This window comes from Abramis brama (assembly GCF_963993115.1).
Source record: "Abramis brama genome assembly, chromosome: 8".
In the NCBI taxonomy this organism is placed as follows: Eukaryota; Metazoa; Chordata; class Actinopteri; order Cypriniformes; family Leuciscidae; genus Abramis; species Abramis brama.
In genome coordinates this window covers 807408-834054 of record NC_139970.1, presented here as the reverse complement: position 1 = coordinate 834054, position 26647 = coordinate 807408, and the positions used below count along the sequence as shown (strand labels likewise).

The window sequence follows — 26647 nt, the reverse complement described above, 5'->3', positions numbered from 1 at the left end:
AATGCACATGTTGACAGGCAGGCAGGACCGAATGTAATGATTAGACAAACATATTATGGTGTGACTGAGACTTTAAATTTAGAACACTTTAATTATTGATTGCTATCAGGATGTGAAGAGACTTTCAAGCAGTATAACAAAACAAAAAAAGGTTTGATGCATGAAAAACATTACCTACCCTAGCTTTAATACATGCAACAGATCTGAGAGTCACCTGAAAATGTAATAATGCTCTGTGTCACTCGAGAGAGTTTGCTTTTCATGTGGGTGGAGTTAAAACCATCTCACTAGTAAAAGGAAGTGAAAGTAGAAAATACGCCATTCCAAGGTTTAAACCTGTTAACACTGGGTATTTAAACGGCCGCATATTATGTGGTAAGTTGAAAACATATTCTTCATGTAACCATGTAGTTATATAAAATCAACTGCTATTTTTCTTTTTTGGTCTTCCTTAAATGGGATTTCAAATCTGGAACATTATATTTCAACAACTGTAATAGCTCAGAAAAAAATTGGCAACATGGTTGACAGTTAAAGTGCTTTATGGAAATTATATTGATTAAGTAAACTATTTTGATATGCAGTCAGACTTACTCTGATAACATTAGAAAAAAAAATTATAGACTGAAAGCCAACTAAACAAAGAAAGTTGAAAAAGTAATATATACAAATATATGTCTTTACCATGACACTTTGTAATGCACTGTGATGGCGTTATTGTTTACAGTAATCAGAAACAATTATCAATGAACCAATGCCTGCTGATTCTGTTGCACAAACATGAGAAAACAACACGAGTGCTGGTTGTTGTTAAAAAAAACATTGGTTCTGCTAAACAGTGCAGACGTTAGTTGGGCAACAGGTGCATTCAATTCATAATTAACCCTCTGATACGGTATTAGTATAAAGACCTGTGTGCCTTCGAGTGAGCTCTCTCCTAATATTTTCCTTCCCTATTTATTTTTAGAGACAGAAATTATGCTTATTTGGTAATCACATGCATGTGTTCCCCAGTAATTTTTCTTCCTCGCCTGTTCAACTCTCCTGTGGAGTGCCGCAGGGTTCAATTCTCGCACCCATTTTTTTTTTTTTTTCTGTATTTACTTCCTCTGGAAGCATGGTGTATCATTTCACTGCTATGCAGATGATACCCAAATTTGTTTACCTCTGAAACGCAACAAACATACTGCTCTGAAATCTCTTTTTGCATGCCTAGATGAAGTGAAAATGTGTTTTTCTCAAAATTTCTTATTTCTGAATGAATCTAAAACCAAGATTATAGTCTTTGGCCCCCATGAAAACTTTAAGAGCAATAACATTGACCTGGATTACCTTGCTCCTTTTACTTCATCCTGCATTAAGAACTGTATTCTTGGATCAGAACCTCAAATTTGAAAAACATATGATAACAACAAATAAATGCTGTGATTAGTTCTTGTTTTTTTCAGCTACTTTTTCTTTCTAAGATTAAATCCTCTCTCTCTGAGAAAACCTTAGAGATTGCTATCCATGCGCTCATTACATCTTGTTTGGATTATTGCAACTCTCTTTACTATGGCATGTCCAAATACCTATTGCTCGTCTCCAATTAGTACAAAATGCTACTGCAAAGTTCCTCAAAAGAAAACGTAAATTTGATCACATTTCTCCAATTTTGAAATCACTGCATTCGCTACCTGTGCATTTTAGAATTGGGTTTAAAATTCTTCTCTTTGTTTTAAAATTCTTAAATAATCTGGCACCAAGCTATTTGTCTGAGCTACTCTGTCCATACAATCCCACACGAAATTTGAGGTCCGGTGATAAGAGACTTTTATCTGTCCCCAGATCACGATTAAAGGATAGAGATAGAGCCTTTGCTATTGCCGGCCCTAGGCTGTGGAACAGCCTTCCGGTTTACATCAGATCGGCACAGTCTTTAACTGTTTTTAAATCTTCTCTTAAAACCTTCTTTTTTTCTTTAGCTTTTAATTCATTATGAGCTTCTGTCATGAATGTGTTGTTTGCCCTTGTCTCTTTATCTTGTGTTTTGTTCATCACTTTGGTCAGCCATGTTTGCTGTTTTTAAATGTGCTATATAAATAAAAACAAACTTGAAACATGAAACTTGATCAGTTCACGGTGCCATGCCCATCACAGGACTCGGTCGTGAAGCCAGCGCTGAAGCGGTCTCATATGAATCAATCGTGCGGCGTGACTGCGGCTGGGAATGCCATATGCCCCAGGAGCCTCTGAAACATTTTCAGTGGAATCACTGTCCTTCCCCTGAATGTATTCAGGCAGTTCAGCACCATCTGAGCATGCTCGTCCGTAAAATGCACAAGTCATGGCGACCGAGTCCAACTCCATACCGAGAAAAGAGATTCTCTGCATGGGGGAGAGTTTGCTCTTTTCCCAGTTGGCCATAAGCGCCAGATGGCTGAAGTGGGAGAGCACCATGACCATGTTTGCATGAATGATCTCGCGACTGGGCTAGTATGAGCCAGTCGTTGAAATAGTTGAGGATGCGAACACCACATTCTCTCAGGGGAACAATGGCCGCCTCCACGACCTTCGTAAAGACACGGGGGACAGGGACAAGCCAGAGGCGAGGACTTTTTACTGATATGCCCTACCCTTGAATGCAGGAATGGACTGTGTTGAGGCAGAAACAAGACATGAAAGTATGCATCCTTCAGGTCGATCACTGCAAACCAATCTTGACTGCGAACGCACGTGAGGATCTGCTTTTATGTCAGAATCTTGAACAGGAGCTTGTGAAAGGCCCGGTTCAAGACTCTCAGATCTAAGATTGTTGTAACTCACCGCCTTTCTTGGGCACTATGAAGTATGGGCTTGTAAAACCCTGACTTCATGTAGGCCGGAGGGATTGGCTCTATCTCGTCCTTTGCCAATAGGATTGCAATCTCCTCACACAGGACAGGAGCATCCTTGTCTGCCACTGAGGTAACCCAGACGCTGCTGAATCTGGCTGTATGCCGGGCGAACTGAATCGCGTCGCTGAGTCTAATCGTCCGAAAGACCCAGTGAGACGGGCTGGTAAGAGCTAGCCAGGCCTGCAGACACTGTGCAAGGGGGACCAATGGACAACAGATGTACCCGCTGTGGTGCTCAGGGGCCCAGGGGCGTGAGTGTATTTGCACTCCATGGAGAGGCCGGGTGTTGTGTGAGAAGGCATTGTGTCCTCAAAACGCATCATCCTGCCTGTTGGCCAAAGAGAGGGGTGAGAGAGGCAAGGCATTGTGACTGTCAACCCAGACTTCTTGTAACCCAGAGATTGAGGAAATTGCTCTTTTGCTGAGGTTTTGGGTACCACTGGCTGTGAGACCAGTGGCGGAACAAAAACTAACTTGAACAAAGGATTCTCGGCCCAGCCCTCCACTGGGGGAAGGAGCGGTGCCTTCATAGAGCAGCTCTCAGCCCTCTCTCTCTGGGTTGCCTGTCTCAGGGACGCTTTGTCTGCAGCTTGGAGTGTTTGGGGCTCTCCCCTATATTTAATGTAGCTGCACTGCAGTGTAATACTTTTTTTATTTCTATCAGTATTTATTCACCCTCACGGAACAGCATCTTTCTCTGTTTATATGTCTCTCTGTTTGTTTATTTATATTTTTTTTCACAAAATTGATCAATTATTCTCTCAACACTATTTTTTTTAGCAAAGAGGAGGACACTCCAAAATAAGTCTCTATGAAAAGATAGAGGATGAAGACATTTCCTAAATTGAGTTTCAGTTAACCCATGAAGAATCTGCCCTCTGCATTTAGTGATACAACGATGACCTCTGACCCCAGGTAAGACATTTTTGCATTTGGGAGAGGCTTTTATCCAAAGTGATTTAATCCAAATATAAATGAAAGTCAAAAGCACATTTTTAGTACACAGTCATACCTGGAAACAAATCCTGTTCAAATAGGCTATATGGGCCATTCTACAGAATTGGTTCAAAGTTAGAGTTGGAAACATCTTGAAAAAAAATGCTTTTTTCCACAAATTATGTATGCATGCAAATTGTATTGCATTTCTAGTAATTTTGCAGTTAATTCCCAAACTGTATTTTCAGAAAGTTTTGGAATATTTATCTTCTCCTCAAATGTGTCACTAATAAAAATCAATAATAAATAATTTAATGAGAATAATTTAATTTTGTTTACATCTACATATATAAATATGTAAATATATTTTTTGATATTTTATTAAAAAGTTTTCACATGTAAATCAACAACAATTACAATTTTAACAATATTTCAAGTGTAATCTTTCTTTTTAAAAAGTATAGGCTGACTTCCGGTTATGGCGGCCATGTAGGAAGACGTGTTTTTTTGCTGCTCTGCTGCTAAGTTCGCAAAAAAAAGCTCTCCTGCTCACTTACAGTTTCAAATAGAAGAAGATTTTGAGGTGTGATGCCTAGCTCGGTAAAGTCACAAAAGGGGAAAGGTGGGACAACCAGACAGCCAAGCCTCTTTGACTGTAATCTTCGTGACGAAGCATCCAAGGCTAACCAGGCCATGACTACACAAACTGACAATGAAAATGAACCAGCAGGCACCAAAGCTGATCAAATACTGGCAAAATTAGGCTCAATGGAAACAGGGTTCACCTCTAGGCTTGATAGTTTGGCAGCAACTCTACAAGATGTGAAAAAGGAGATTAGTGACTGCAGTGAACGCATGTCCCATGCGGAGGAGCGCATTTCCACCGCGGAAGACGAGCTAATTAGCCTGCAAGCTAAAGTCAACACGCTACAAGCTAAGAACAAAACCATGGAGGATAAACTTATGGATTTAGAAGCCAGATCTCGTTTAAACAATCTACGGCTTGTGAATTTGCCAGAGGGCGCTGAAGGTGGGGACATGTGTGCCTTTTTAGAGAAATGGATCCCCGAGGCGTTGGAAAATGAGGGGCTACAGTCCTCTATTGTTTTGGAAAGAGCACACAGAATTGGACCAAAGAACGACAACGCATCACACCCGAGGACCGTGATAATGAGGTTTCACAACTATAAGAACAAGCAGGCAGTATTTACCGCTGCACGGGAGAAAAAGGAGGCTTATTACGAAGACCAACAGGTCCGTTTCTACCCAGATTTGGCTACGGGAATTGCCCAGCTGAGGAAGAAGTTCGACCCAGTTCGCGCGGAACTACGTAAACTGGGTATTCGCCATGGAATGTCTCATCCCGCGACCCTGCTTGTGACTCACAAGGGCAAAACTCATTCTTTTAAAACCCCTGCTGAGGCACACGTTTTTCTCAGGAGAATCCAAGAACACTTACATGAAGAAGAGACAGGAACACAAGATGATAGAGCCAATTAATGTGGTATGTGATTTGTTGTAGGCAGGACACAAATAACCATGACAAGCCCATTTTCAATTTATTTTATTATTTTATTTCACTTAATGACTGACACGTAATTATTTTGTACTAAAATTTGAAGCTATATATTTACAAAAGTGTATTATATAGCATGACTGTGTACTTCTATTCAACAGTGATCATAAGATGCCACATTATTATGAGACAAATTAAGATGTTACTGTCATACAACAAGCCGAGTGTTAATCGAAGTGAGCAGGAGTTATAAGTTAATACTTGTTAGAGTGTAGCAGCAGCAGTAGTAATTGGAGTAGGTTGGAACAAGAGAGTGGTTTGACTGATCCTCACTGGTGTGGACCGGTCTTAGCAATAACGGGAGACCAACAGCAGGGGGGGGGATACCCTCTTGAGTGGGGGAGGGGAGAGGGGGGTTATGCTTGTTCAGAGTGTTGGATGTTTGTTCTAACATCCCAATTTGTTATGCCTATAAACAAGGATAGTTTTACATTGCAAAGCAACCTGGTAAATTTAATTTTTTTTCATAAGTTTTGTCTCAAGAAGTGAATCTTAATTTTATTTCATGGAACTGCAGAGGTCTGCAACGTCTTCAAAAGATAAAACAGGTTTATGAATAAACTGAAAGAAATGAATGCTAAAATTGTACTGTTGCAAGAAACTCATCTCATTGATGATAGTATAAGGGTGAGAAGGAGGTGGAAGGGCACTGTGTATGCGGCATCGTTTACATCTCAAGCTAGAGGGGTTATGACACTAATTCATGAGACGGTTCCATTTAAAATAAAAAATATTATTAAAGATAAAAGGGGAAGATTTCTAATACTTCAAGGATCTTTGTTATCAGAAATGCTAAATATAACAAATGTTTATGGTCCTAATGTGGATGATAGCAATTCTTATAATGACCTATTTCTTACTCTCTCAACACTTCCAGGACTTCATACGATAGCCGGGGATTTTAATTGTACATTAAACCCAGAAATAGACAGATCAACTGGGGTTGATAATTCACATAACAACTGTAGGGCTACAATCCAAAGGTTTATGAGAGATTTAAATTTATTAGATATATGGAGAGAGAGAAACCCAAATATTAGAGCTTATTCCTGTCATTCGGGTACCTTTAAGACATACTCTAGAATAGATTTCTTTCTTGTTTCTTCAGAATTGCAATCTAAAATTTCTGACTGCTCTTATGATAATATTGTGATCTCAGATCATGCACCATGCTGTTTGGTCTACAGGGATGATAAATTATTAAGAGATCCACCCAGATGGCATTTCCAACATAAATGGTTACAAGATGAAGACTTGGTGAAATATTTAGGAAAACAGATAGATGAGTACTTTCAAATTAATACTACACAAACTACTGCATGTGTTAAATGGGAAGCTTTCAAGGCTTTCTTGAGAGGGCATATCATTAGTTATACAGGTTCTAAATCAAAAAAGACACAGGAAACTAGATTACAGTTGGAAAATAGGATAAGAGCCCTTCAAACGAAAGTAAATAATTCTAAAAATATTAGTAATTCACAATTAGAGAAAGAATTATTATTATTGAGAGCTGAATATGATAAGCAGTCTGCTTTTAGAGCTGCCTCAAGTCTTCTACGCTTGAAACAGACATTTTACGAGCAAGGTGATAGGGCTGGCAAATTGTTGGCATGGCAAATAAAACAGCTTGAAACAAAATCGCCAATTACATCATTAATATCAAATGGGCAGACACTGTTGGATCCAATAGAAATTAATAATGCGTTTAAGGGCTATTATGAAAAATTGTATAAAGCACAAGCAACAATTTAAACTTGACAATATAAGCATCTTTCTAAATAAAATAGATATTCCCATTATTTCGGAGGATGATAGAGTTAATTTAAATTCAAAATTTACAATAGAAGAAATTGGACAAGCCATTGATAGCATGAAATCTGGAAAAAGAGCAGGGCCTGATGGCATTCCTATAGATCTGTATAAGAAATTTAAGAATAAACATTTGGTACCTATATTGGACATGTTTGAAGAAATCTTTCAATCGAATTTTCTTCCTCCTTCATTAAATACAGCCTTGATTACTCTCCTGCCTAAGCCAGGAAAACCTTTAGATAAATGTGAGAATCTAAGACCCATTAGTCTTTTGAATTCAGATTTGAAAATCATTTCTAAATTATTAGCAAAACGACTACAAAAAACTCTCCCTTATGTAATAAATCAAGATCAAAATGGATTCGTCACAGGAAGGCAGGGCTTCCATAATGTACGGAGATTATTAAATATTATTCATTGTAAAAAGGATGCCCCAAATACAGCTCTTCTATCATTGGATGCCGAAAAGGCCTTTGATAGGGTTGAATGGCCATACCTTTTCCGGGTATTAGAAAAATTTGGATGTGGAAAAATTTTTATTAAATGGGTAAAATTATTATATGACAGCCCCTCTGCTGAAATCATCACTAATAGAAATATTTCTCAACCGATAGCAATAAAACGCGGGTGCCGACAAGGCTGCCCGCTCTCACCTTTATTATTCACGTTAGCAATAGAACCATTTTCAATTGCAATACGTTCCCATCCCCAACTTAGTGGAATTACAGTAGGACCAACTGAACATAGGATTTCTCTGTTCGCAGATGATGTGATCTTATTTATTTCGAATCTAAACACATCAATACGGATCATTCTGGAAATCATCCAGTTATTTAGTGAAATTTCAGGTTACAAGCTCAATAAAACCAAGTCTTCTATTTTATTGTTAAATGAACATGAAAGAGCAAACCCAATCCCAGATGTTATACAGTTTAATGTTGTGACACAATTTGAGTACTTGGGGTAAAGATTTTACCAAGTTTAGAAAAAATAGTTGAGGTAAATTACAATCTTTTAGTAACAGGAATACAAAACTCAGTTGATAGATGGATGCCGCTGCCAATATCTATAATTGGGAGAATTAATATTTTAAAAATGAACATTCTTCCAAAGCTACTATATCTGTTTCAGAATATTCCCCTTTCACCCCCGTTTGTTTTTTTCTCACAAATGAAAAAAATGTTTATACGTTTTCTCTGGAATAATAAAAGGGCAAGACTTCGTTTGTCTTTACTGTACTTGCCTTATGAACGGGGAGGTTTGAAATTTCCTAATTTTAAGCTGTACTATTGGGCTGCACAGCTAAGGTCTATTATGTTTTATTATACTAATCATTCACCACATTGGATAGAAATGGAATCACGAGGATTAAACTTACCTCTTCCCTCATATATATACTCAAATACAATAAGAAAACTATTAAGAGAAATTAAAAACCCAATTCTTAAAAACATGATAAAAGTATGGAGTGATGTGAAGACACTTTTAAAAGATTCACACTGTGTGTCTCAATTTAGTCCATTATGGGGCAACCAATTTTTTCCACCAGGCAGGGCAGACGCAACATTTAAGTTATGGAAAACTAAGGGACTGAGAATGGTTCAAGATGTGTATTTACCAGAATCTGACATACTTATGACCTTCCAAGAATTACAAGATAAATTTCACTTAGATAAAAAACATTTCTTTAAATATCTCCAACTCAGGAGTTTTATAAGAGCAAGTCAAAACAATATATTAATGAAACCCACCACTTCAGACTTGGAAGAATTGCTGTTAAAAGATAGTCAAAAGAAAGCCATTATTTCTCAGTTTTATAATCTGATTATGTCTTAAGTTCCTGAAAGTTCTCATGATAGATTTAGAGCTTGGAAGGATGATTTGTCATTGCAACTTTCAGAGGAAGACTGGCAGGATGCATGCACTTTAGCCCACACAACATCAATAAATACTCGTCTTAAAGTTATTCAATTTAAATGGTTAATGCGAACATATGTGACACCAGTGGAACTCTGTCGATATAATGGAAACATTCCTGATGTGTGTTCAAAGTGTGAACAATGTAGAGGAACACTGGTTCACTGTATGTGGCATTGTACAAAAATTACACTCTTTTGGGAAGAAGTAAGAGACATTATTCAAAATATTATTTCCAAACAAATAATATTAGAACCAAAATTGTTTTTATTGGGCTTATATCCAGAGAAGCATAACTATACAAAAAATGAACGTACATTTATAGACCTTAGTCTGCTTAACGCCAAAAGATGTATAGCTTTATTTTGGAAAAAAACATGTAGACCAAGAGGCAATTTATGGTTACGGCAGATGCTGTCTGCTTTGCCACTAGAGAGGATTACATATGTGCTAAAAGGCAAACAGGGACTTTTTGAGAATATCTGGAATACTTTTATTGATTATGTCAAAGATTTGGATTTAACAGATGACAATGACTGAGATGTGTGGACACTGCAGTTCACTTCTGGACAATAATTTGTACCACCTGATTTGTATAATTCATGTATTTTATTTTATTTTATATTTTTATTTTAAAGATAAGTGATAAATATTTATAGATTGTTGCTTTGTACAGAGATGTCTTTCTGATCAAAAAAAAAGTATAGGCTACATTTTATCATACGTATTTCAAAGTTAAGGATTCATTAGTTTGAATATATACACTATAATAACATCTTAGTTGATGACTTTATTTTTGACAAAACATACTATACATTTATGGCTAACAAAAGCTTATTTGATGTGGCAGTAGTCTATTTTACAGTAAAAACTGTATAATCTATCCAAAACTAGTCAACAAAATGTTGTCTTTCATATTTCGTCTGTAACATATGATATATTAGGGCATATAAATGTTAATTTGCAGTTTAATACGTTGCTTATACAAAGACATTTTATTTAAACATATTTCAGTCTATCTTTACTCATCTCAGTAAAGCAATATAGTTTGGTAAAAGCTAACGTTTACTAATGTAAGTGCGAGTGTGAATGAACAGCACAGATGCGCGCTGTTGTTTACTACAGACGCGCAATTCATATTTAAACAGTCTTTTTGTGGTTTACAGACACTATTCCATATTGCGCTTAGAACAAAGCACTTAAGAATAAAGAACTTACTATTCACAATCCTCAGCTGGAAAAAAATCCAGCAAAATGCGCCGGTGCATTTGTCGACCTCAGAGGGTTAAAGTGCATTCCAGAAACTTGCAGTCAGTGAATGAGTGGCACCTCATGGTACCATCACAGAGAGACACGGCATGACTTTTCCAGAACCTCCAATATTCTTGATGTGTTTATTATTTGTCCCATGCATTTCATTCCTGAACAATCGTATAACAGCACTTCTCATGTAACTGAATCTCTTTGTTGTATTCCTTCTTTTTAAATCGCTTTGGATAAAAGAACCTTCTAAATGAATAAATGTAAATCAAAGGTGCATTCAAGCTATAGACATGGGCCATGGCTTGAGACAGGATATTGACAAACAGAAGAGAAGTTTAAAATGCTGTTTTGTTTGTCTTTTGTCATTATCAGCAGGAGGCAGAGACAGATAGCAGAGTCTCCAGAACCCAGCAGTGTGTCTGTAAAGAGTAGCAAATCCATAAGGCAACCACCTGAATTCAGTGATGGATCAGTGTCCTCTGACTCTACGTTAGTATATTCTTTCACTTGCTAATATACTGTAGTGCATCACAGAAAAATAATTATTTAAGAAATTCGGTAAACATACACAGCATATGCACTGCACAGGGGTAGCGAAGTCATACCTGGTAATTAATATATTTCTGATGGTCTCCAAGGGTCATTGCAATGGCTGTAATTGTATTTTTGTTGCTCTTCTCTTTTTTAATTTCAGCAGGGGAGAGATATATGAGCTGATCAGATCTGTGCCATCCTCTACATCCCACTATCAGACCCATATCAGTCAGGAAAAATCTGAAGCAGTCCTACAGACACACACACTGGAGACTGGAGACCTGCAGAGAGTCAAAGGCCAGCACAAAACCAGCATGAAGAACAAGTATGAGAGATTATTTGAGGGAATGAAACAACAGGGGAATCAAACCCTCCTGAACAGGATCTACACACAGCTCTACATCATAGAGGGAGAGAGAGAAGGAGTGAATGAAGAACATGAGGTTTTACAGATGGAGACAACAGTCAGAACACAACACTCACAAGACACTCCAATCTACTGCAATGACATATTTAAAGCCTCACCTGAACCAGTACGTGAGAAAGAGCAAATCAAGACTGTTCTCACTAAAGGCATCGCTGGAATTGGGAAAACTGTCTCTGTGCAGAAGTTCATTCTGGACTGGGCTGAGGGAAAAGCCAATCAGGATGCAGATTTCATGTTTGTGCTTCCATTTCGAGAGCTGAACATGATCCGAGATCATCAGTACAGTCTTCATAGACTTCTGCTGGACTTTCATCCTGAACTTCAGTATCTGGACTCAAAGAGTTATGAGGAGTGTAAAGTTGTGTTCATCTTTGATGGTCTGGATGAAAGCAAAATCACACTGATGTTTTCAGACACTCAGAAAGTCTCTGATGTGACTGAGACTTCATCAGTGGGTGTGTTGATGTCAAACCTCATGAAAGGAGATCTGCTTCCCTCGGCTCTCATCTGGATCACCTCCAGACCAGCAGCAGCCAATCAGATCCCCTCCAAATACATCAGCCGTCTGACAGAGATTCAGGGATTCAATGAACGTCAGAAGGAGGAATATTTCAGGAAGAGAATCAGTGACGAGCATCAAGCCAGCAGAATCATCTCACACATCAGAAGAGCAAGAAGCCTCCACATCATGTGCCACATACCCGTCTTCTGCTGGATCTCATCCACTGTGTTTCAAAAGCTCCTGGAAGAAGATCTGAGTGCAGAAATCCCTCAAACTCTGACTGAAATGTACATCCACTTCCTGCTGATTCAGATCAACATGATGAATCAGAAGTATGAAGAGAGAGATCCAGAGAAACTCCAGCAGTCCAACAGAGAAGTGATTGTGAAACTTGCTGAAGTGGCTTTCAAACAGCTGATGAAGGGCAATGTGATGTTCTGTGAGGAGGACCTGAGAGAGAGCGGCATAGACGTCACTGACGCCTCAGTGTATTCTGGGATTTGCACTGAGATCTTTAAGGAGGAATCTGTGATTCATCAGAGGAAAGTCTACAGCTTCATTCATCTGAGCATTCAAGAGTTTCTCGCTGCTTTCTATGCATTTTATCATTATGTAATCAAAAATGTTGACACATTGCAGTTCTGTGATGTGATGCATAATCTGCATAGAGATGCAGTAAATAAAGCCCTTGAGAGTGAGAATGGACACCTGGATCTGTTCTTGCGGTTCCTGCTGGGTGTCTCACTAGAGTCCAATCAGAGACTCTTACAGGATCTACTGACACACACAGAGAACAGCTCAGAGAGCATCAGGAGAACCACACAGTACATTAAAGAGAAGATCAATGATGGACATGGACTCTCCACTGAAAGATCCATCAATCTGTTCCTCTGTCTGCTGGAAGTGAAAGATCAGACTCTGTCCAGAGAGATTCAGGAGTTTGTGAAATCAGACAAACACTCAGAGAAGAAACTCTCTCCTGCTCACTGCTCAACAATCTCCTACATGCTTCAGATGTCAGATGAGGTGCTGGATGAGCTGGACCTCAAGAAATACAACACATCAGATGAGGGTAGAAGAAGACTGATACCAGCTGTGATCAACTGCAGGAAAGCACTGTGAGTGTTTAATCATGTCTTAATAATTTCATTTAAACATATTGAAATAGTTGAAGAATGAGGTTAAGGATGTGTTTTTCTCTCCTTCAGCCTTGTTAGTTGTAATTTTACTTCTCAGTGTTGTAAGAGTTTGTCATCAGCTCTACAATCCTCAAACTGTGTCCTGAGAGAGCTGGATCTGAGTAACAATGACCTGCGGGATTCAGGAGTGAAGCTGCTCTCGGGTGAATTGAAGTCAGTTGGAGATACTGAGGTGTGCAAAATTTATCTTTTAATATCTTAGTTGATATCTTAGTACTTTGAATAATATAGGTGGAATCTTTAGCACTAATATGGATTCATTTTTAGGGATTCAAGCATAGAAATGAATGAATTTTAGCACTCTGATTAAGGAAATTTCAGCAGTTCCAATTAAGGTTCTGTTGAGTTTTGTTAAGTTAAAAGCTTTTAGATAGAATGCTACAAATAATCATGTTTTCAAAATTGTATGTTTTTAGGTTCCCAAAACGTTTTTGTGTGTGTGTGTGTGTGTGTGTGTGTGTGTGTGTGTGTGTGTGTGTGCAAATGAACAGCCACAACCCATAAAAGGTTTTCAATTTTTATTTGAAATCAGTGTAGTGTAAACAGCCCTTCAGAGTGTTAAAGGTGACCTATTATGCCCATTTTCACGTGATGCAATATAAATCTCTGATGTCCTCAGAATGTGTCTGTGAAGTTTCAGCTCTAAATACCACCCAGATTTTTTATTATAGCTTGTCAAAGTTGCCCCTTTGGGAAAATGCTCCGGTTTTACATCTGACATGTAGTAAAACAGTGATGATAGTGAAAAATGTAATTCTATTAATCGCAATAAGCCACTTTCTTTTGGTGATGAGATTTGTGAATCAGTTCACTTTGTAATGATTAAAAATTAATCAGCATCAATAAATAACCAACATCATCTGGTCATCTGTGTTTTTGCCTTCCTTTGTAGTCGTTGTAGTCAGTTGTAGTTCTTGTGTTTCTCTTTCCTTCAGTTATGATTCTGCTTGTTAACAGCAGGTGTTCATCACTAATGCTCAATCATCACTTAATTATCTCATTAACGTCAACACTGCTTCAGTGATATTTGAACAATCTTTAGTGTGGACACATAAGAACACTGAGCAGTGTTCATTTAATACTGGGGAGTTTACTGTGTAATGAGAAAAACTGTAATGAGAAAAATAAGTAAAAATGTTGTAATCAGGGCATCTTTGTAGGTTTAGAGACATATTAATAGGTATAAATTAGTAGTTCCTTTCGAAGGGAACTCGACACTACGTCATTGACGCTTTGGGGAACGCCTCAGGCATGACAGGTGTTTGAAATCAAGTATCAACTCACAGCAATCATGTTGACCGGCAACAGCCCGTGCATCATCAGCTTGAATGATGAGCGCACGACCTGGATGTATAAAAAGGGCGCCTTAAAACCATGACAACATCCTTTTCGTCTTCAGGGACTGCTTTGTTTGTTTGAGAGTTTTTTCTCGAGTGCAATCGGAAAAATTAAGCGTACAGAGAAGAAGAGAAATTCCTTCCGCAAGTGTGCCGACCCGTGTCCCAGATATCTGACACCGGAGGATTCACACGATCTGTGCGTGTTCTGCCTGGGTGAAGAGCACGCACGGGAAGCTCTCGAGGGAGCTTCCTGCGCAAACTGTGAGCGTTTTTCTTTGAGAACGCTCCGCTCTCGTCTGTCCCACTTCTCGAGGGAAGTGGGCGCGGCATCTGAACCCCGTGGTTTCGGTCCCGCTCGGGCTGAGGCTCGGCGGCGCTTGAGTTTGTGGGGCTCTCAGATGGAGCTGGTAGATCAGCTGGAGAGGGGCGTTAACCTCACGGATGATCTGCCAGCTGACGAGGGTGAGTTACAGATCGATGTAGAAGATGTTTTGTCTCTTTCTGATGGATCTGTAACTGGTTCTCTTCGGGCCGGGCAGGAGTTGGCTGCCGATGATGTCAGTCTGGTTGAGACTGAACCACCTCAGCCCTCCTGCCCAGTGTACGCTGAGCTGGTGGACGTTATGGGGCGCGCCACCGACAGACTGCAGCTGCAGTGGAGGCGCGTCCGGGAGGAACCTGTTCGTGGTATTTTGGACGATCGGTTCCTCCCCACCCGTAGGCCACCGGCTCGGACGAGCCTTCCATTCCTTCCTGATCTCCACTCTGAGATCGAGAAGGCATGGAAGAACCCGTTCTCTGCGCATCTTCATCTGCATCAGCGGGCTAGTTTCGCTGCTGTGGAGGGGGCCGCAGAGCACGGGTATGTGTCGATGCCGCCAGTAGACGAGACGTTGGCCAACTATCTCGCCTCTGGTAGGACATCGTCACTGGGAGCTCCGACCCTGCCATCCAAGCCGTTGAAGACAACATCACGCTTGAATGGCAGAGCGTACACGGCAGCAGGTCAGGCAGGGGCGGTTCTGCACACCCTCGCGGTCCTTCAGGCCTACCAGGCCGACCTGCTGCGGGACCTCGATCAGGGGGACGGCCTGCCCCCTGACGCGGTAGCAGAGCTGCGCCGCACCACGGATTTGGCTCTCCGGGCCACCAAACAGTCAGCTGCTTCCATTGGTCGTGCGATGGCGGCTATGGTGGCCATGGAGAGGCATCTGTGGCTTAACCAGGCTGACATCGGGGAGAAAGAAAAAACCTTTCTCCTCGATTCGCCGGTTTCGCCTTCCGAGCTTTTCGGACCTTCCGTTGAGACGGTGGTCGATAAGTTCAGGGAGGCGAGGGCGCGCTCTGCGGCATTTAAGAGCTGCATTCCACGGAGGTCCTCGGCCCAGCCCAGGCAGGTGGGAGGGCCTGGTCCGTCGTGGTCTGAGGATCACAGACAGACCCAGAAGGCCAGTGTCGCTTCCCGTGCACCCCCTCCTCCTAATAGAGGGAGCAGTGCGCGCAGGAGGCGTAACTCCCGCGGGAGGCAGGATCTCAGGGAGGTGATCCAGAGTAAACGTTCTCAGACCGAACGTTAGACATCACCTTCCTGGATTTTGCCTCCTAACCACCATCGCTCCCAGGCTCCTCCTACATCAGGCCTGGGGCGGGGCCCATGATGAGTTCAGGAATTCTCTGATGGCCCGCTTCAGCTTGGTTGATAGGAGCGTTGATACTGCACGCCGCAGGTTTTATGTTGAGTGAAAATGTTTTGTGCGCAAATAACATTTTTCTCTTCTTTTTCAGAACTCGTCTCCTGTACAGAGCCTGGGACATGTTGGTAAGCAGGTAATGTATTGTAAAGTGAGTTGAGCTCCCACATACTGTGATAGCCAGGTTACAGGCCTCACCAGGCCTTCTTGGTTATGAGCCTACGCATGTCAGGTCACAGGCCTCACCCGGCCTTCCTGAATGTGAGCTCCCACATACTGTGGTGATCAGGTTACAGGCCTCATCCGGCCTTCCTGGTTATGAGCTCCCACATACTGTGGTCACCAGGTGACAGGCCTCACCGGCCTTCCTGGTTATGAGCTCCCACATACTGTGGTCGCCAGGTTACAGGCCTCACCCGGCCTTCCTGAATGTGAGCTCCCACTTACTGTGGTGATCAGGTTACAGGCCTCACCCGGCCTTCCTGAATGTGCCGGCCTTCCTGGTTATGAGCTCCCACATACTGTGGTCGCCAGGTTACAGGCCTCACCGGCCTTCCTGGTTATGAGCTCCCACATACTGTGGTCGCCAGGTTACAGGCCTCACCGGCCTTCCTGGTTATGAGCTCCCACCTATTGTGGTCACCAGGTTACAGGCCTCCCCTGGCCTTCCTGAGTATGAGCTCCCACACACCGTGGTCGCCAGGCCTTCCTGGTTATGAGCTTCCACATGTCAGGTTACAGGCCTCTTTCGGCCTTCCTGAATGTGAGTTCCCACATACTGTGGTCACCAGGTTTCAGGCTTCACAGGCCTTCCTGAGTATGAGCTCCCACATATTGTGGTCGCCAGGTTACAGGCCTTACCAGGCCTTTCTGGATTCGGAATGGCTAAGTACACGCACTTTCATTTCGTGTACTTTCTAAAATCCATATTTATGGTAAGGGTTATGCGCTGTACGCTTCGTTCACTTTTTTACGTGGCTCAGACTCCGGTTCTTCACCTCGAGTTCCACTCTAGAGGCGTCTTGCTGTCACAATGTTTTACGACAGACGCCTCCCTTTTAAGCTATCTCCCACATTCTGTGGTTACAGGCCTCGTTAGGCCTTTCTGAAGGTAGCCCCACATTGTGTGGCTGTCAGGTTACAGGCCTCTCCGGCCTTCCTGAGTATGAGCTCCCACATATTGTGGTCGCCAGGTTATAGGCCTCACCAGGCTTTTCTGGATTCGGAATGGCTAAGTACGCGCACTTTCGTTTCGTGTACTTTCTAAAATCCATATTTATGGTAAGGGTTATGCGCTGTACGCTTCGTTCCCTTTTTTACGTGGCTCAGACTCCGGTTCTTCACCTCGAGTTCCACTCTAGAGGCGTCTTATTGTCACAATGTTTTACGACAGACGCCTCCCTTTTAAGCTATCTCCCACATTCTGTGGTTACAGGCCTCATTAGGCCTTTCTGAAGGTAGCCCCACACTGTGTGGCTGTCAGGTTACAGGCCTCTCCGGCCTTCCTGAAAACGAGCTCCCACTTACTGTGGTCGCCAGGTTTCAGGCCTCACAGGTCTTCCTGAGTATGAGCTCCCACATATTGTGGTCGCCAGGTTATAGGCCTCACCAGGCCTTTCTGGATTCAGAATGGCTAAGTACGCGCACTTTCGTTTCGTGTACTTTCTAAAATCCATATTTATGGTAAGGGTTATGCGCCGTACGCTTCGTCCCCTTTTTTACGTGGCTCAGACTCCGGTTCTTCACCTTGAGTCCCTCTCTAGATGCGTTTCTGTCGCAATGTATTACGACAGGCGCCTCCCTTTTAAGCTATCTCCCACATTCTGTGGTTACAGGCCTCGTTAGGCCTTTCTGAAGGTAGCCCCACATTGTGTGGCTGTCAGGTTACAGGCCTCTCCGGCCTTCCTGAAAAGGAGCTCCCACTTACTGTGGTCGCCAGGTTACAGGCCTCACCCGGCCTTCCTGATATGAGCTTTCACGTACTTACCCGTCTCTGTGATCTGGAACTGAATGGTTTCTGCCAGCTTCGCAGGCCTTCGGTTTCTGGATGCCTTATCCAAGGCAACTTCCAGAGGCTCTGTCTCGGACAGACAGGCAATGGCCAGACTGTGTATCTTAGTTTAGATCACCAGGCCAGCCTGGTGGCATTTCAGGAGGCATGCTCCCCTGAATAGTGACTGGCTGGGAGTCCCTTGGGTCCCCTAGCCACACTCCCTAGAAGGGACCCCTTCTTTTGGAAGTTGTGGTCCTAAGCCTTTGAGCTGGCCCAGATATACCCTCCATTAACTATGTTCTGGCGGTTTTCTTGGTTCATTAGCTTGGGCTATGACCGGTAGGGAGTGCTGTCACTGACAGCCCGATGTGACCTAAGGGTGAGTGGTTCCAGTGTTCTCTGAATTACTGGTTCTGACAGTTGTCGCTGCCTTTGGGCATGCACTCCTCTCAGCATGGCGGAGTGGGTATTTCGTTCCCCAAAGCGTCAATGACGTAGTGTCGAGTTCCCTTCGAAAGGGAACGTCTCAGGTTACGACTGTAACCTATGTTCCCTGAGAACAGGGAACGAGACACTACGTCTCCCTGCCATGCCTCGGGGCCTGCCTGCAACAGTCCCTTCAGACGATAGGATGTTGTCATGGTTTTAAGGCGCCCTTTTTATACATCCAGGTCGTGCGCTCATCATTCAAGCTGATGATGCACGGGCTGTCGCCGGTCAACATGATTGCTGTGAGTTGATACTTGATTTCAAACACCTGTGACGCCTGAGGCGTTCCCCAAAGCGTCAATGACGTAGTGTCTCGTTCCCTGTTCTCAGGGAACATAGGTTACAGTCGTAACCTGAGACGTTTTCCTTACTTAGACTGTTTTGTGTGTTTTAGGTTTTCAGGCTGTATGGTGACAGAGGAAGGCTGTGGTTGTGTGTCTGTAGATGATCAGTCTCTTGATGTGTGTGTCTGTAAATGATCAGTCTGTTGATGTGTGTGTCTGTAGATGATCAGTCTGTTGATGTATGTGTCTGTAGATGATCAGTCTGTTGATGTGTCTGTAGATGATCAGTCTGTTGATGTGTCTGTAAATGATCAGTCTGTTGATGTGTCTGTAGATGATCAGTCTGTTGATGTGTGTCTGTAGGTTGTCGGGCTGTATGGTGACAGAAGAAGGCTGTGGTTATGTGTCTTCAGCTCTGAGTTCAAACCCCTCACACCTGAGAGAGCTGGATCTGAGCTACAATCACCCAGGAGAATCAGGAGTTCAGCTGCTCAACGACAAACTCAATGATCCAAACTGCTCACTGAAGATTCTCAAGTATGTTTAGCAGTTATGACTCATATGTGTGTCTGTATGTGATTGAGGTCACCTAAGTCTGGTCACACGATAAAAGATTTTAAGCCAGATTTAGGGCCCGATTTGCAACCCCAACGTTCTGGGGGGTGTGGTCCGATTCAAGGCTTCTTTTTATTTCTGTCCAAACGATCCTCAATTGTGTGGCGCCATTACGATTTTTGTACTGCTTCAGATCGGGCTGCCTCTGTCGTGATACCCGCGATTAGCCAATGAGAACGAGCAAGTTCACCAACTAGATGTTGCCACAAAAGTGGAGCATTGAGAAAGAAGATCACCCATATTTTGTTTCTACTATGTTTTCTTCCCGTAAGACAAAACAAATTTTGGATTTTGTTTGGATTTTAAGCAAGAACCAATGAGGTTCATTCTCGTGTTACACAGCATGTTTGAGATTCTGAAAGAACCAACGAGGTTCATTCTCGTGTTACGCATCACGTTTGAGTTTCAGCAAGAACCAATGAGGTTCATTCTCATCTTACGCATCACGTTTGAGCTACAGCAAGAACCAATGAGGTTCATTCTCATGTTACGCAGCACGTTTGAGCTTCAGCAAGAACCAATGATGTTCATTCTCGTGTTACGCATCACGTTTGAGCTTCAGCAAGAACCAATGAGGTTCATTCTCATGTTACGCAGCACGTTTGAGCTTCAGCAAGAACCAATGAGGTTCATTCTCATGTTACGCAGAATGTTTGAGCTTCAGCAAGAGCCAATGAGGTTCATTCTCGTGTTACGCAGCACGTTTGAGCTTCAGCAAGAACCAATGAGGCTCATTCTCATGTTACGCATCACGTTTGAGCTTCAAGAACCAATGAGGTTCATTCTCGTGTTACGCAGCACATTTGAGCTTCTGCAAGAACCAATGAGGATCATTCTCGTGTTACGCAGCACGTTTGAGCTTCAAGAACCAATGAGGTTCATTCTCGTGTTACGCAGCACGTTTGAGCTTCTGCAAGAACCAATGAGGTTAATTCTCGTGTTACGCAGCACGTTTGAGCTTCTGCAAGAGCCAATGAGGTTTATTCTCGTTACGCAGCATGTTTGAGCTTCTGCAAGAGCCAATGAGGTTCATTCTCGTGTTACGCAGCACGTTTGAGTTTCAGCGAGAACTAATGAGGTTCATTCTCGTGTTACGCAGCACGTTTGAGCTTCTGCAAGAGCCAATGAGGTTTATTCTTGTTACGCAGCACGTTTGAGCTTCTGCAAGAGCCAATGAGGTTCATTCTCGTGTTACACAGCACGTTTGAGCTTCTGCAAGAGCCAATGAGGATCATTCTAGTGTTACGCAGCACGTTTGAGCTTCAGCGAGAACCAATGAGGTTCATTCTCGTGTTACGCAGCACGTTTGAGCTTCAGCAAGAACCAATGAGGTTCATTCTCATGTTACGCAGCACGTTTGAGCTTCAGCGAGAACCAATGAGGTTCATTCTCATGTTACGCAGCACGTTTGAGCTTCAGCGAGAACCAGTGAGGTTCATTCTCGTGTTACGCAGCACGTTTGAGCTTCAGCAAGAGCCAATGAGGTTCATTCTCGTGTTACGCAGCACGTTTGAGCTTCTGCAAGAACCAATGAGGTTCATTCTCGTGTTACGCAGCACGTTTGAGCTTCTGCAAGAACCAATGAGGTTCATTCTCGTGTTACGCAGCACGTTTGAGCTTCTGCAAGAACCAATGAGGCTCATTCTCTTGTTATGCATCACGTTTGAGCTTCTGCAAGAACCAATGAGGTTCATTCTCATGTTACGCATCACGTTTGAGCTTCAGCAAGAACCAATGAGGTTCATTCTCATGTTACGCAGCACGTTTGAGCTTCAGCAAGAACCAATGATGTTCATTCTCGTGTTACGCATCACGTTTGAGCTTCAGCAAGAACCAATGAGGTTCATTCTCGTGTTACGCAGCACGTTTGAGCTTCAGCAAGAACCAGTGAGGTTCATTCTCATGTTACGCAGCACGTTTGAGCTTCAGCAAGAACCAATGAGGTTCATTCTCGTGTTACGCATCACGTTTGAGCTTCAGCAAGAACCAATGAGGTTCATTCTCGTGTTACGCAGCACGTTTGAGCTTCTGCAAGAACCAATGAGGTTCATTCTCGTGTTACGCATCACGTTTAAGCTTCTGCAAGAACCAATGAGGTTCATTCTCATGTTACGCAGCACGTTTGAGCTTCAGCGAGAACCAATGAGGTTCATTCTCGTGTTACGCATCACGTTTAAGCTTCTGCAAGAACCAATGAGGTTCATTCTCGTGTTACGCAGCACGTTTGAGCTTCTGCAAGAACCAATGAGGTTCATTCTCGTGTTACGCAGCACGTTTGAGCTTCAGCGAGAACCAATGAGGTTCATTCTCGTGTTACGCAGCACGTTTGAGCTTCAGCGAGAACCAATGAGGTTCATTCTCGTGTTACGCAGCACGTTTGAGCTTCAGCAAGAACCAGTGAGGTTCATTCTCGTGTTACGCAGCACGTTTAAGCTTCTGCAAGAACCAATGAGGTTCATTCTCGTGTTACGCAGCACGTTTGAGCTTCTGCAAGAACCAATGAGGTTCATTCTCGTGTTACGCAGCACGTTTAAGCTTCTGCAAGAACCAATGAGGTTCATTCTCGTGTTACGCAGCACGTTTGAGCTTCTGCAAGAACCAATGAGGTTCATTCTCATGTTACGCAGCACGTTTGAGCTTCAGCGAGAACCAATGAGGTTCATTCTCGTGTTACGCAGCACGTTTGAGCTTCAGCAAGAACCAATGAGGTTCATTCTCATGTTACGCAGCACGTTTGAGCTTCTGCAAGAACCAATGAGGTTCATTCTCATGTTACGCAGCACGTTTGAGCTTCTGCAAGAACCAATGAGGTTCATTCTCGTGTTACGCAGCACGTTTGAGCTTCTGCAAGAACCAATGAGGTTCATTCTCGTGTTACGCAGCACGTTTGAGCTTCAGCAAGAACCAATGAGGTTCATTCTCGTGTTACGCAGCACGTTTGAGCTTCTGCAAGAGCCAATGAGGTTCATTCTCTTGTTACGCAGCACGTTTGAGCTTCTGCAAGAACCAATGAGGTTCATTCTCGTGTTACGCAGCACGTTTGAGCTTCAGCAAGAACCAGTGAGGTTCATTCTCATGTTACGCAGCACGTTTGAGCTTCAGCAAGAACCAATGAGGTTCATTCTCGTGTTACGCATCACGTTTGAGCTTCTGCAAGAGCCAATGAGGTTCATTCTCATGTTACGCAGCACGTTTGAGCTTCAGCGAGAACCAATGAGGTTCATTCTCGTGTTACGCATCACGTTTAAGCTTCTGCAAGAACCAATGAGGTTCATTCTCGTGTTACGCAGCACGTTTGAGCTTCTGCAAGAACCAATGAGGTTCATTCTCATGTTACGCATCACGTTTGAGCTTCAGCAAGAGCCAATGAGGATCATTCTCGTGTTACGCAGCACGTTTGAGCTTCAGCGAGAACCAATGAGGTTCATTCTCGTGTTACGCAGCACGTTTGAGCTTCAGCAAGAACCAATGAGGTTCATTCTCATGTTACGCAGCACGTTTGAGCTTCAGCAAGAACCAGTGAGGTTCATTCTCGTGTTACGCAGCACGTTTAAGCTTCTGCAAGAACCAATGAGGTTCATTCTCGTGTTACGCAGCACGTTTGAGCTTCTGCAAGAACCAATGAGGTTCATTCTCGTGTTACGCAGCACGTTTAAGCTTCTGCAAGAACCAATGAGGTTCATTCTCGTGTTACGCATCACGTTTAATCTTCTGCAAGAACCAATGAGGTTCATTCTCGTGTTACGCAGCACGTTTGAGCTTCTGCAAGAACCAATGAGGTTCATTCTCGTGTTACGCAGCACGTTTGAGCTTCTGCAAGAACCAATGAGGTTCATTCTCGTGTTACGCAGCACGTTTGAGCTTCAGCGAGAACCAATGAGGTTCATTCTCGTGTTACGCAGCACGTTTGAGCTTCAGCAAGAACCAATGAGGTTCATTCTCATGTTACGCAGCACGTTTGAGCTTCAGCAAGAACCAGTGAGGTTCATTCTCGTGTGACGAAGCACGTTTAAGCTTCTGCAAGAACCAATGAGGTTCATTCTCGTGTTACGCAGCACGTTTGAGCTTCTGCAAGAACCAATGAGGTTCATTCTCGTGTTACGCAGCACGTTTAAGCTTCTGCAAGAACCAATGAGGTTCATTCTCGTGTTACGCAGCACGTTTGAGCTTCTGCAAGAACCAATGAGGTTCATTCTCGTGTTACGCAGCACGTTTGGGCTTCTGCAAGAGCCAATGAGGTTCATTCTCGTGTTACGCAGCACGTTTGAGCTTCTGCAAGAACCAATGAGGTTCATTCTCGTGTTACGCATCACGTTTAAGCTTCTGCAAGAACCAATGAGGTTCATTCTCATGTTACGCAGCACGTTTGAGCTTCAGCGAGAACCAATGAGGTTCATTCTCGTGTTACGCATCACGTTTAAGCTTCTGCAAGAACCAATGAGGTTCATTCTCGTGTTACGCAGCACGTTTGAGTTTCAGCAAGAACCAATGAGGTTCATTCTCGTGTTACGCAGCACGTTTGAGTTTCAGCAAGAACCAATGAGGTTCATTCTCGTGTTACGCATCACGTTTAAGCTTCTGCAAGAACCAATGAGGTTCATTCTCATGTTACGCAGCACGTTTGAGCATCTGCAAGAGCCAATGAGGTTCATTCTCTTGTTACGCATCACGTTTGAGCTTCAGCAAGAACCAATAAGATTCATTCTCGTTACGCATCACGTTTGAGCTTCAGAAAGAACTAATGGATCTTGAAAAGTTTTGTTGCACTTACAATGGAGGGACAGAAATCACTCAGGCGTCATTAAAAATATCTTAATTTGTGTTTCAAAGATAATCTGATGGGTCTGATGGGTTTAGGATGACATGAGGGAGAGTAAATGATGACATAATTTTCATTGTTGGTTGAACTACTCCCATTAAGATTAGCATACTCCCAATTTATCAATGTTTCCTCATAACAAATCATTTTTGTTTGTGTGTATGATTTGTCAATGTATAGTTTGGACCATGGAGGACATTTCAGAAACAAACCAGGACTGAGAAAATGTAAGTCCTCTCATGCACACACAAACACACACACACCTTTATTTAATGATGTCATAGTTGTTCTGATCTGTTTTTCTGTGTTCAGATGCCTGTGGTCTCACACTGGATATAAACACAGCACATACTCAACTCATTCTGTCTGAGGAGAACAGAACAGTGACACACACCAAAGATCATCAGCCGTATCCTGATCATCCAGAGAGATTTGATCACCGGGAGCAGATTCTGTGTCGAGAGAGTCTGACTGGACGCTGTTACTGGGAGGTTAAATGGAGTGGCTCGGGTCATGTAGCAGTGACATATAAAGAAATCAGCAGGAAAAGTGGGATTGATTGTTGGTTTGGACTCAATGAAAAGTCCTGGAGTCTGTATTGTTCTGATAAGAATTACACTGTCTGGTTCAATAATAACAGCACTGATGTATCTGGGCCTTCAGCCCGCTCTAATAGAGTAGGAGTGTATGTGGACGTGTCGGCCGGCACTCTGTCCTTCTTCAGCGTCTCTGACACACACACACTCACACACATATACACATTCAACACCACATTCACTGAACCCCTCTATGCTGGATTTGGGGTTTATCCTGAATCTTCAGTGTCTCTGTGTCAGATTTAACAACCTCCAGTGAGGAACGTCAGTAGCACTTTTTTCCACCTCAGAGCAAAAAAACAAAAAGGTTATTACGATATTATATATTGTAAATGCAATTTTCTCACAATTGTGACATCAATTAATAGTCACAGTTGTAAGAAATAGAGTTGCAATTGTGAGCTATAGTCAGGGTTCGAAATGAGGGGGGTCTGGGGGGGGGGGGGGGGGTCCCAGACCCTCCATAAGTCATTAGGGACCCCCCATAAGAATTTATTTTTGGATTTTGGGGGGTCCCCAACAAATATATTTTAACATTAAAAATGATTGTGAAAATTATAGGTCTTTAGTGATGTTTTATATTTATAACAGTAATTAATTTATTTCCTAGCGCGAGGCTGCAATCAGGGCAGCTATTAGCCGAGTGAGTTCCTATACAGCGTCACAGATTGTTGTTGTGGTGCTCCCGCAGACACGCACTGTAGCTGAACGCAGCAAAACCAAACCTCACAAAGAGTGAAATCCTGAATGAAAATCCTGTAAGTGCTTCGATTATGTTTATATCTCCATAATTGCTTATAGTAAAATTTTAGGAGTTCGAGTTCCTATATCAAAAGTTGCATTAACTAGATACCCAGTGTAATGATTAGAAGAGGACGTTTGTCAACGTTTCTTGCTAGCTGTATGTGTATGAAGCCAAATGATCTGCCAGCTAACAGCAGACTATGGAAGCTTGTTTCCGCCACAGAGTGAAAAATAAAAAAGGTAATTGCAACTTTTTAATCTCACAATTCTGATTTTTTTTTCTCACAATTACGTGATATAAAGTCGCAATTGCAGGTTATAAAGTCAGAATTGCGTGATATAAAGTCGCAATTGTGTGTTACTAAGTCAAAATTGCGTGATATAAAGTCGCAATTGCGTGTTATAAACTCGCAATTGTGAGAAATATACTTTAAATTCTGACTTTTTTTCTCAGAATTGCATATTTATATCTCGCAATTCTGACTTTATAATACGCAATTGTGTGTTATAAAGTCCGAATTTTTTATTCTGAGGTAAAAAAAACAATTTTTTTCCTCTTTTTTTACCTTAGAATTGGACTTTATATATCACAATTGTTAGTTTATATCTCACAATTCTGAGAAAAGATGTCAGAATTGCGAGATATAATTTTGTGTTACAATTTACAATTATGTGTTATAAAGTCAGAATTGCGTGATATAGCCTAAAGTCGCAATTGCGAGAAAGAAAGTCAGAATTCTGACTTTATAAGACGCAATTGTGACTTTATTTCACGCAATTCTGACTTCATATCTCGCAATTCTGAGAAATAAAGTCAGAATTGCAAGATGTAAACTTGCAATTGTGAGATAAAAAGTCGCAATTATCTTTTAAAATGTTTTATTCTGTGGCGGAAACAAGCTTCCATAGCAGACCTAGCAGCTAGACTAGTTATTCAAAGCTAGCATAACAACCTACTTGTCCAGTCAGTGATTACGAAAGATAACCAGGACTTAATTCAAGTCTGTGAGTTGATTAAAGTGAATGTGATTTGA

At 42.3% G+C, this 26647-nt stretch overlaps 1 protein-coding gene across 11 annotated transcripts; it reads left to right on the top strand.

Annotated features, from left to right (window-relative positions):
• Positions 1–290: 290 nt before the first annotated feature.
• Positions 291–26647, top strand: LOC311088036 (protein NLRC3-like; the record flags this gene model as incomplete). Of its 11 annotated transcripts, none has more annotated exons than XR_014607419.1 (9): positions 291–375; positions 3657–3791; positions 4277–5316; positions 10753–10869; positions 11075–12961; positions 13052–13214; positions 19203–19376; positions 24454–24500; positions 24586–26647. XR_014607419.1 is itself a non-coding variant. In XM_084121672.1 (4 exons), exons 2-4 carry the CDS (start codon positions 3739–3741, stop codon positions 12963–12965), a joined length of 2061 nt encoding a protein of 686 aa, XP_083977798.1. In that variant the 5' UTR covers positions 291–375; positions 3657–3738. The 11 variants fall into 11 exon arrangements, 1 of the variants encoding a protein (XP_083977798.1); XR_014607420.1 differs by having other exon boundaries at positions 4272–5316; positions 10756–10869; XR_014607421.1 differs by having other exon boundaries at positions 4272–5316; positions 11078–12961.